Source organism: Mesitornis unicolor, unplaced genomic scaffold (genome assembly GCF_000695765.1).
Source record: "Mesitornis unicolor isolate BGI_N332 unplaced genomic scaffold, ASM69576v1 scaffold11705, whole genome shotgun sequence".
Classification (NCBI taxonomy): Eukaryota; Metazoa; Chordata; class Aves; order Mesitornithiformes; family Mesitornithidae; genus Mesitornis; species Mesitornis unicolor.
Genome location: NW_010183494.1, coordinates 1 through 10,847, shown reverse-complemented (window position 1 = coordinate 10,847; position 10,847 = coordinate 1). Strand labels below are relative to the sequence as shown.

General features: G+C 40.9%; 1 protein-coding gene across 1 annotated transcript in view; it reads right to left on the bottom strand.

Annotated features, from left to right (window-relative positions):
- The window catches only part of NUF2 (NUF2, NDC80 kinetochore complex component), a gene marked incomplete at its 5' end in the record, with an annotated part of 11,332 nt that extends 595 nt beyond the window's left edge, over window positions 1-10,737 (bottom strand). The window contains 9 exons of the mRNA XM_010184159.1: window positions 701-836; window positions 2,770-2,945; window positions 3,727-3,867; window positions 4,871-5,008; window positions 5,761-5,823; window positions 6,768-6,864; window positions 8,655-8,728; window positions 9,674-9,771; window positions 10,676-10,737. Of these exons, the coding sequence (XP_010182461.1) occupies window positions 701-836; window positions 2,770-2,945; window positions 3,727-3,867; window positions 4,871-5,008; window positions 5,761-5,823; window positions 6,768-6,864; window positions 8,655-8,728; window positions 9,674-9,771; window positions 10,676-10,737 (985 nt within the window). The remainder of the gene's footprint in view (window positions 1-700; window positions 837-2,769; window positions 2,946-3,726; window positions 3,868-4,870; window positions 5,009-5,760; window positions 5,824-6,767; window positions 6,865-8,654; window positions 8,729-9,673; window positions 9,772-10,675) is intronic.
- Window positions 10,738-10,847: the final 110 nt, after the last annotated feature.

The following is a 10,847-nucleotide window of genomic DNA, read 5'->3' as shown; positions in this document are numbered from 1 at the left end:
TCTTCCTGAAACCCAAGGAAGAAAGGGTTTGTGATGTGGCAAGTTGTCCTGTATTGAAGGGAGACTTGAGAGGATTACAGTACTGCCCATCACTACAACACAAAAGTGTAGTTGAATTTACAAGTCAGGTCCCAGGGGCCAAACAAGACAAAAAAAAAATCCTGAAACCCAAGGAAGAAAGGGTTTGTGATGTGGCAAGTTGTCCTGTATTGAAGGGAGACTTGAGAGGATTACAGTACTGCCCATCACTACAACACAAAAGTGTAGTTGAATTTACAAGTCAGGTCCCAGGGGCCAAACAAGAAAAAAAATAAATCTGACTGCTTATAGCTAGAAGTACCAAAATACAAAGATGGCTATCATGGAACCAGCATATTATCTACTACAGCCACAGATGGGAAGACAAGTTTAACTTCACCTCCCAAAATACTGGGCAATTGCACCATTCCGGACTTTCCTCTCAGGTCTGCAAAGCCCACTTCTGCTGTGGGCCATCTACAGCCTGCAGAGAGGAGCATGAGCCCTAGCAACCCAGTGGCACAAGCAGGAAGCGCTCCCTCTCCCACTATCCACCCAAACCATCACCTGTGCAGCCTACTTGTTTTTAGGGCCAATACGTGTTCCTTTGTCTACACAGCCCAAGTTAAAAGCGTCAGTTTTGAGGCTATCAAACAGGATTTCTTCACAAAAAACAACTCACCTTGGCTTTCATTTTTTCTTTTTCAGCATTGTCATTCAGCTGCTGAATTTTGAACCTCATTTGTTGGATTTCCTTGTGAATGGCCATCACCTTATCATGCACAGCACCTCTCTTCTCAGAAATTCTGCTACAATATCTAAAGGTGGGAAGAAAAAAAAATTAGTACTGAGCCATTTGACTAATTCCAGACTAAACTTAACCCCAACACAAGCAAAGCTTGCATTTTACGAGAATGAAATTACCAGCTTCTAGAAGCAGTGCTGTACTTGCTTGGAAATTTGCCCAGTTCTTAAACTAGAGCCCCAACACAAGCAAAGCTTGCATTTTACGAGCATGAAATTACCAGTTTCTAGAAGCAGTGCTGTACTTGCTTGGAAGTTTGCCCAGTTCTTAAACTAGAACAACTCAGGCACAAAAAGTGAGATGTAAAGTGGAGTTAGAGGAATACACTGAAGATGCTCAGTTGCTACCAATCAAGGCAACTCAAGCGACTTCAGTGGAGCCAACCCAGCAGACAGCTGGACATTGCATCTTCCTGCCTTTGAGTACTGCAGTACAGGTGGCAGTGGAGAACCCTGCCTAGACACCAGCCACTGGACCAGGTTAGAAGCAACGTAGCTGCACTTGATGTTTCAGCACAATTCCAAGTCACACATTTTCCTTAGCCTCAAATCTCCTCCCACCAAGTTACAGCTCCAATCCCATGTATCTATGTATGTTATCTGCAACTTCCTGTCCATCATGTCATTGCAGCCCGAGGACCAAATAGTATTTCCTCAGCCTGCAGGTAAATTCAGACAGCTCCAGCTGTGAGCTGCCATGTAATCAGCCAATGGTTAGTGTGGAAACAGATCTACTCTGACTTCAAACGCAGAAAACACTCACCAGTTTATACTAAGCATTTGTACAATAATTACAGTTGGAACTGTAGCAGCTGCTTTCTCTAAAGAAAGGCTGAAATCATCCATACTTAGCAAGAGTCTACTTGCATCTCCCTACCTCAAGGGAAGAGTCAGGATACATTCTCTTATTCACCAAACACTCTCGTTTTCAAACCAAGGTTACCTCCCTTCCCTTCTTGCTTATCTAAGCATCCAATTTTGTCCATCAAGGGAAATATCCAATACATTAAAATCAGATAAATTGGGAGCAACTTTTAACATAAAGGAGCATTAGATTATGTTATTTTCAGTCCTTATTTGGAATGAAAAATAGCTTTTAATTAAATCTGCTTTAGCTGGTCCAATACACTAGATGAGGAGCAAAGAATGCTTGGGAATCTTGCTGCCATTCTACACAACACACAAACCTTTCATCACGACTGCATCTTAGTTGAGTCTCTCAACTATGTAGAAAAAGCTCTTTTCCATCATAGTTAATCTATCCACCCAATAATTTTCCATATTCCCTTCCCTATCCATATTTTAAAGTGTTATATAATAAGCTTTCTCTATAACAGCTCAACACTTCTAATCTCACAGCAGAGCCACAACCTTACAACGCTGCAGTTTGCTGTTACAGAAGTGACTGCTGTGCTGTAAACACTGCCTTGCAACTTGCCTTTAGCATACGGGAGGAAGGAAGATGGGCTAAGAGGCTTTGATCAAATGACACTTTTCCTTTTGTTTTAGAAGCATCATGTCAGGATAATACTCCTCTGAGATACGAGCCCCATTTCCCCATGGGTCTTGAACATCTTTGATAATGAGCAAAAGTGGCAAGGGAAATTATGAAAAATTCATGAAAGGCAAATGGGGCTTTGTTGAAGTCTGATAAGTTGGAAAATTATCCCAATGTGACATTCTCTTTAAGAAGATAAAAGAATCAAGAATAAGCATTATAAATTAAATTAGTGCTCCAATAAAAGAATTGCTGTCAAGTCACATTGCAATTATTGATTTGAGACCCCAAGTCCCTGCCTGCAGCATTACTGGTCTCCATACAAAGCTATCCCACATCGCTCATTTTCTTCTTACTGCTAAGCTACGTGTTAGTATCAGAGACAAACTTTGGGAGCGCATAACGAAGACATAAAGCAGCATCAGGCTGAAGTGTCAACTCATCCATACTCAAATGCACTGTGCTTATTTTGCTCAAAATCTTCAAGCTTCTTTTTTATCCTTATTTCAGCTGTAGACAACTTCTCATGTTTTGCTGTGACCAGTCTCTTCAAGGACATTTCATCTGTCTTCCCTGTTTTCAGCTCGCTCCGAGCACTCTCAAGCTGGTCCTCCAGATTTCTGACCTAGAGTACGTAAGTATTGAAACAAGTTAAATAGGGGGAAAAGAAAACGAAATATATCCTGTTAGTTTATTAAGATCTGAACTAGCTTCCTGCTTTTTGAATATGTAATTGCTAATTCTCCCAGTTAAATCCCAATTCCTTGGTCTTTATCTGAACCAAATGGACAGGATCCCATCACTTAGAATGATTTTTCAGGAGTTACTATGAGTTCTGCTATAGCTCTCAGCCACGGGTAATCTGAACATACACTGTACAAATAGCCCAAAGGACTGCATAGCGTTTTGCAAACACTCCTAACAATTGCATTCTCCCAAAACTGAATAGCAAATAGCAGGGTGCTGTATTGTGACAAACATTCCATCAGGGGAAGGCCGGCTTAATAATATTAATCAAGTTAAAGGCACTTAATACACAACTCTTCTTGAAGTAGTAATTTTTCGCTCTTAGCTTCTGCTCTCTAGACAGAAGAAACTGGATCTCACTTTTCTTCTTCCATCATTTCCTACCAAAAACCCCAAGACAGTACAAACTATTTCAGGTCAGGTTTCTATAGCAACAAAGGCTTTGACTATTAAGAGTGGTCAACAGTACATTAACTAGTGGCACGCAGCAAAGCAGCAGCTCTGTTTTAGTGATGTTTTTAAGAATGAGACTTTGAAGTTATCCAAATTATTTTCTTTTGGGACAGATAACTTTCAAAATACGGATGTTTACCGATGATCACCTATCTTGCTTAGATATTAAGGTCTCCCTGATGAGATATAACTTGAATGATACAAACCTTTGATAATACACAAGCCAGTTCCTCCACATCCGCTCCCTGTATTTCCATTTTCTTTTGGTATAACTGCAGCTCCGTTTGGCATGACGTCAGAAACTCACTTAGGTCTCTATAACCTTCGTATTTCTCAATAACTTCTTGCTTTAAAAAGAAAAGACTATTAATAAAAAAAGCTTTGGAGTCCAGCAGTTATTTCATCTAGCATTAATGCACATTGACTTTTGTACTCATTCCTTTACTGTTTCACATACACTGCAATTAATGTGTAGTAGTTACTGAAATAAGATTTCAGTTTGTAAAAAAAGAAGTATTTATTTGGAAAGCACAAGAAAAGTGACATGCAAGTGTTTTACACTGAACTAGCTAGCTTGTTATAAGAGCTTTCAGGACAAAAGCTATACAGTGAAGAAATTCTATGCTGTTAAAATAGGAGTCACATAAAGCATCATAAAAACAGGGGTCTGGAATTACAGCAATAAAGGTTACATCCTTGGAACAAAAATACCTAGGGAGACAAAGTTATGCAAGCTTCAGTGATTTATGAGGGATTGTGAACTACGAATACTGAAAGACTGGACATTATTATAAAGAAAAAAGAACAGAAAAAGCTAGGAAAGGAGCTCAGTGTTCAGCATTTAAACAGCCATCAGTTCCAGAAAAAGTGACTCATAACAGACACTAGGAAGCATGTGTTTTACATCCAAGGACATTTGTGATCTGCCAAAATATTGTCATCTCTTGAGAGCAAACAGTGAGACAGGTATAGAATAGATTCAATAGCTCTACACCTAGTTTCACAAATAAACACTTGGCTCATCGAGGACAAAGCAGCAGTGACTGCAATCCTGCTTTAAAAAAACAAAACAAAACAAAACCCCCCAAACAAACAAAAAAACCCAGAAAAACCACCACTAGAAAGACACCAACACAAACAAACAAAAAAACAAACAAGAAGAAAATCTACCCCCACAACCACAACCCAGTTTTCTCTGAAGTTGTGATTTCATTTCATGCTAACCACTGTTCTGTTGATTTTTGACCAGAAGTGTAAGTCATTCAATACACAGCTCTAGATGATGACAGTTCAGTAAAACGCACTTCTTCTCACAGAATACCTCCTTTTGTGAGTAGAGGAAAACATCACCTTGGATTTCTTTAATTTCTTGATAGTCTCTTTCATCAGTTCGTTGTAATTTTTCAGTTCCTCTGGATTCTCTACAATTTTTGATTTCAGCTGCTCTTGCTCTTCTTTTGAAGTAGCCACTGTCACTTTGAGTTCATTCTAGTTAATAAGACAAACACACTGTCAATATTAGCAATTAGGGGAACAAAGAGGAATTGCGAGGCATTGTTTGCTAGGATCTTATGACTACACGGATTCTTTTCTCTGTTGTAAGCCATTAAAGTTTGCTTTAAAAATAAATTCTTCTCAACAGCATTAACATTCCAAACCAAAGCAGTTTACAATCCATTTTGCTCCCTGAACACGTGTACAACATACACACTAAGTCACAAATACAGCATCTAACTAGTGCTCCACAAAAATCAGAGCCCCTCACCTAGGGCAACCCAGGCAGCAACTGCAGTTTCAGAGCCAGCTCTATCAACCTGGTGGAGGAGCTATAAGCTTCCTGTGCAACCTCTCAAAAACCTCCTGGTTTGTCCCCACCAGGTTAGTGACTGCCTCAATAGCCATTCTATGCACCTAAGGTGAGCCTATAGTTTCTCAGAAGTCCAGCTGCCTTGCCCTTTAACACATCAGCTTCCTAAACACAGAGCTTTACATTACAGAGGTGTGCATTAAAATTAACAACAAAACAAGATACTGCAGTAAAGCTTCCACAGGGAGTGAGGGAGAGAATGAACCAAATCGGTTTTATAAAAAGCTAATAATCAGCACCTGAACATTACCCAGCTCCAAGACTAATTTGATTCTGGAGACGATCTATTAGTCGATGATCAATAGTAGTAGATAATCAATCTATCAATTCGAGATGCAAGCTACAGCCTACACCTACACAGAGGTGTACTTACCAGTTTTCGGGTACTCTCTGCAATATCTGACTTCTTTTGCGAAATCACTTCTTGCAGAGCTGTCTAAAAAAAAAAAGCAACAAACTTCAAATAAGCATCTCTACAACTGCTACCTCCTTTACCCTACTAACATAGATCTGTCCATAAGAGAAATCTCATTTACCATAACTAACAGGAAACGTTGCTGTCTGTAAGATTTAAAAGATGGGGAAGGAAAGCCTTCCTGCAAAAGCTACTAGGAACATCAGGGAGCACCAGCCAGCAGTAGGTAACTAAGAACAGGGATAAGAGACAGACTACCTCTATTCTTAATGACACTGGTAGCATTATATACACACAACTTTATTCACCAGAGGCACAGTTATTGAGAAAAAACTAATACACGGTCCCCAATAACATGAAAGTCAATAACACATTTAATAGCATTAATAGGCGAAAGATGACTTAACAAAAAAACCCACAGAGGTGTTTTGAATATAAATTTTAAAAGTCCCAAACAGCTGAAAAGGTTGCCTAAGAGACCCTAGAGACAAGTTGCCATTGCTGGAAAGTTATCCCTTTGATCAACCCTACTCTCTTTGCCAGGCATCCCCTTGGTGACCCTTCTTAGGCCTCATTTCCTGCCATGTCTCACCTCCAGTTCCAATTCTTCAAATTCAGGTGAAAAGGAAAGCAAAAATTCATCAGGGAATCATATACATCACACTTCTGAACAATAACACAGGTATCTCCCAAGCCACGGGGGTAATCCATTTCAAAAGCAGTCAAATACACTTTCATATTCCCCAAGTCTGATTTCAAGTACATTCCACATTCCTTATATTGAAATGAGGAGTTAGGAGTTAGACAAGACACAGTGTTGCAATAAACTTGGTTTTAAATCAGAAAAGTCCCCTTAATCCTTTGTAGAAGTAGAGGGAGGGGAACAAAATCAACAGAAATAAGGAATATCCATAATCAGAAGCCATAGCAACATTTCAGATAGATAGATAGACAGAAGATCATACTTGTTTCCGATGATAGTCTTGCCTGAGCAGTTGCTCCAGTTCTCGAATGTTGTCTGTCAGTTGCTCGACCTCTGCTTGATGTTCAGCTGGAATGGTGCTAAGCAAACAATAAATATTGAGCAGTTTTAGCATCATTACAGTCGTGTCACGGTACAGCAGATCAAACAACCACTCTCTCCAAAGAGTTTACAACCAGTAGCTTTAGTAACCAGGGCTAAGCAGTCTCAATACGTCTTATTTTCCTTTGCTTGTAAGATTTTGTAGTTGGAGCATAAGCTAAATAGCTATTTTGGCAAGAAGTGGTACAAGCATAACAAAGGACTAAGCTTGAAGATAATTTTAACCAGAGCACAAAAGAACAACACTTCTACCAATTTTTGTGACGATTTTCATCTACTAAATTTGCCCAGTATTACCTGTCAGAAAAACAGCTTGCGTTAGGGTAAGCCTATAGCTACCTAGAAAGCCTCCTGTCTAGCACATACAAAGAACAGCTATTACAGAAAAAATAAACCTTAGCTTTCAAAACTATCCTGGAAACCAGCCATCCCTTCATCCTCTTATCCACAAGCAAAACCAAAACACTTAATGGTGCAAAGATACATGCAGGAGGACTAAATGGCCTGAAAACACAGGGCAAATGGGGCAAACACGTCAAATAACTAAGGAAGACAACTTTACCCATCTATCATGTTATAGATGTACTTCCTACAGCTATTGAAGACATAGTCACCAGCACACAAAGTACAGTATCCTCTCAAAACAACCATAATCTCCCAAAGTCACATTTCTATTTTCCGCCAGCAACTCTTCTAGCCCAAGGCCAGAAAGGCTACTTCTGTGCCTGCGCACAACTCAACAGCAACGTATCTACATCTTCTGGCTTATTTCCAGGGAGGCTAACCAGCACCAGTCAGACAAAGGCCAAAGGAGAAGTCAAGTCTAGTCAAAAGTTCCTACAGTAGCTATCAAACAATTCTGTCACATCACACAGTTCAACTATTCAGTTCCTGTTTAGGCACCCTATATAGAACCATTTAGGTTGAAAGAGATCCTTCGCCATCAAGTAAGCCATTAACCTGCCAACCCCACCACTAAACCACATCCCTAAACACCACATCTGCTCATCATTTAATTACATCCAGGGATGGCAACTCCAGCACTTCCCTAGGCAGCCTGTTCCAATGCTTGACAACCCCTTCAGTGAAAACAATTGTAATAAAATCCAATCTAGGCCTCCCCTGGCACAACTTGAGGCCATTTCTTCTTGTCCTATTGCTTGTTACTTGGCAGAAGAGACCAAGCCCCACCTGGCTACAACTTTTAGGTAGCTGTAGAGAGCGATAAGGTCTTCCCCAAGCCTCCTTTTCTCCAGACTAAATAACCCTAGGACCCTCAGCTGCTCCTCATGAGTCTCATGCTCTAGACCCTTCCCTAGCTTCATTGCCCTTCTCTGGACTCACTCCAGCACCTCAACGTCTTTCTTGTAGTGAGAGGCTCAAAACTGAACACAATATTGGAGGTACAGCCTTACAAGTGCTGATACAAGGGGACTATCACTTCCCTGGTCCTGCTGCCCACACTATTTCTGATACAGGCCAGGATGCTGTTGGCCTCCTTGGCCACCTGGGCACACTGCTGGCTTACAGTCAGTCAGCTGTCAACCAGCACCCCCAGGTCCTTTTCCGCTTTCCAGCCACTCTTCCCCAGGCCTATAGCAGTGCCTGGGGTTGTTGTGACCCAAGTAAGTACAGGACTCAGTAGCACGTGGCCTTGTTGAACCTCATACAGTTGGCCTTAGCCCGTTGCTCCAGTCCTTCCAAATCCTGTGCACGGAACAGCAAAGTCAAGTAGCGCATCTCACAGTGCTTACTCTTCATAACTCACTTGAGTTTCTCCAGCTTTATTGCCGCCTCCTGATTTGCAGTCTCCAGTTGTTGTTGTTTCTCCATAGCCAATTTCTGCAAATTAAATATTCAGATTTATTTTTGAGGGCTTGTATTAGAGCACTGCTCATTATTTCACATGAAATGCACCATCTCTGAACTACCAAGATATTCAGAAGAAAAGCTACCTGCAATTCTAGCTTCAGCCCACAGACTGTTACAGCTGTCTTTTCTCAAAATGATGAGAAGTGTCAAAACTTTGTTTACCAGGCTAAACTATCAAATAAGTTACCGGAAAAAAAACCATCAGATAATAGCCCAGGTAATAGCCTGGTCATAGTCATGCAGAAACCTTTATGATATTGACAAGTTCATCTACTCTTCTGTACTGAGATGTTTCCTGAAGGGCTTTGCAAAGGTTTTTAAGCCATTTACAGTAGCTGTGTATGGCTATAAAATGTAACAGCTGTACAAGTTTTACGTAACATTAAACCAGTACCTTCCTGCATTATCTTTAGTTTGCAGAAGAGGAGACTGAGGGGAGACCTCATTCATGGTTATAAATATTTAAAGGGTGAGTGTCACGAGGATGGAGCCAGGCTCTTCTCGGTGACAAACAATGATAAGACAAGGGGTGACGGACACAAACTGGAACACAGGAGGTTCCACTTAAATTGGAGAAGAAACTTCTTCTCAGTGAGGGTGACAGAGCACTGGACCAGGCTGCCCAGAGAGGCTGTGGAGTCTCCTTCTCTGCAGACATTCAAAACCCGCCTGGACGCCTTCCTGTGCAACCTCATCTGGGTGTTCCTGCTCCGGCAGGGGGATTGGACTGGATGAGCTTTTGAGGTCCCTTCCAATCCCTAACGTTCTGTGATTCTGTGATTACTTGGCTACATTTAAGGTTCCAATGTGTTATTTAAACATCCAGTTAAAATCACAACCTTTATGCTCCCAGTTCCAGGATACCTAATTAAGTGTAACTAATATTATCTGGAGTAACATGGCACCCAATCTTACGTAGTTCAGTTGTAAGTCCAAGTAGACCTCACGTCGGAATTCTCTGAAATTCACAAAGTTGATAAGGCCACTCAAGAAGCGAGTTGTCCTCTTTGGTTCTGAAACAGGAATTTCAAGCCATCACTGCTATGGTTTCCACAAGCATTACAATTGCTTAGAAAAAGGCAAACCATAATTCAGAGGAGAGGCAGAAATTACAAAGCAACAGAATCCAAATGAGTTTTTCCCCTGCTTACCTTGCAAGGATTTCACAACTACACAAAAACTAGCATCAAGCTATGAACTTAGAGTGTCTTAGCAATTTAACAAATGCAAATGGCACCTAGGAGAAAGACTATTAAAATGCAGCCTCTCATTAAAACAGAGGTCAGGGAGGAAGAGTGTCAATCTTCAACAACAACTCTGAAGACAGAGCCTCACTGAAGCTAACTGAAGGCAGCAGATTGAACTGCTGGGACATTCTGGCTCTATTCCAAGCAAACTTTGTGAAAGATGATTACAAAGGCCTTCAATGTCTTCAACATGACAAAGCCAGAAGTGAAAGAGTTCTTCAGAATAACCTTTTAAGTTGTTTGTGTTATACGAGAATCACCACAGCTGGGTATTGAAGAGGGTGTAGCAAAAATTCAATCACTCCCTACATAGGCATCAGCCTAAGAAATCCTATAGCATTCCAGAATTGCCAGGATAATTTTCACTGCCATCTATTCTTACACTACTTCAAGTGTGGCACAGTCCACCCTCCAGACCAGCAGCTCAGCAGACTCACAGCATTCAAAACTCCCATTATTTAACTGAATTAGCCTACATAAGGAATAAGGAGGACAACTCATTAGAGCCAGCTTCTCTAAGGGCCACAGCAAGTCAGAAGAGCAGCTGGCAGCCAGAGACAGTTCTCTGTACTAGATGCCCATCTGGTTATGCTAAGTGAGAAAAAGCACCTGGATATGAAGTGATACCCACCAACGCAGGAAACACAAGGATTACAATGCACTTGCTTACTTGGGCTTAAAACATCAGCAATTTGAAAATCACTAATCCGGCACACTGGAAGTAAGCGCTCCCTGCAAGGAAAACAAAATACAGCCTTATTTGCAGTGACCATTAGTAAATGGATCTAGCACAAAAAACTGAGGTAAAAAATATGTTCTGGATTGAGAGGACTATATATATA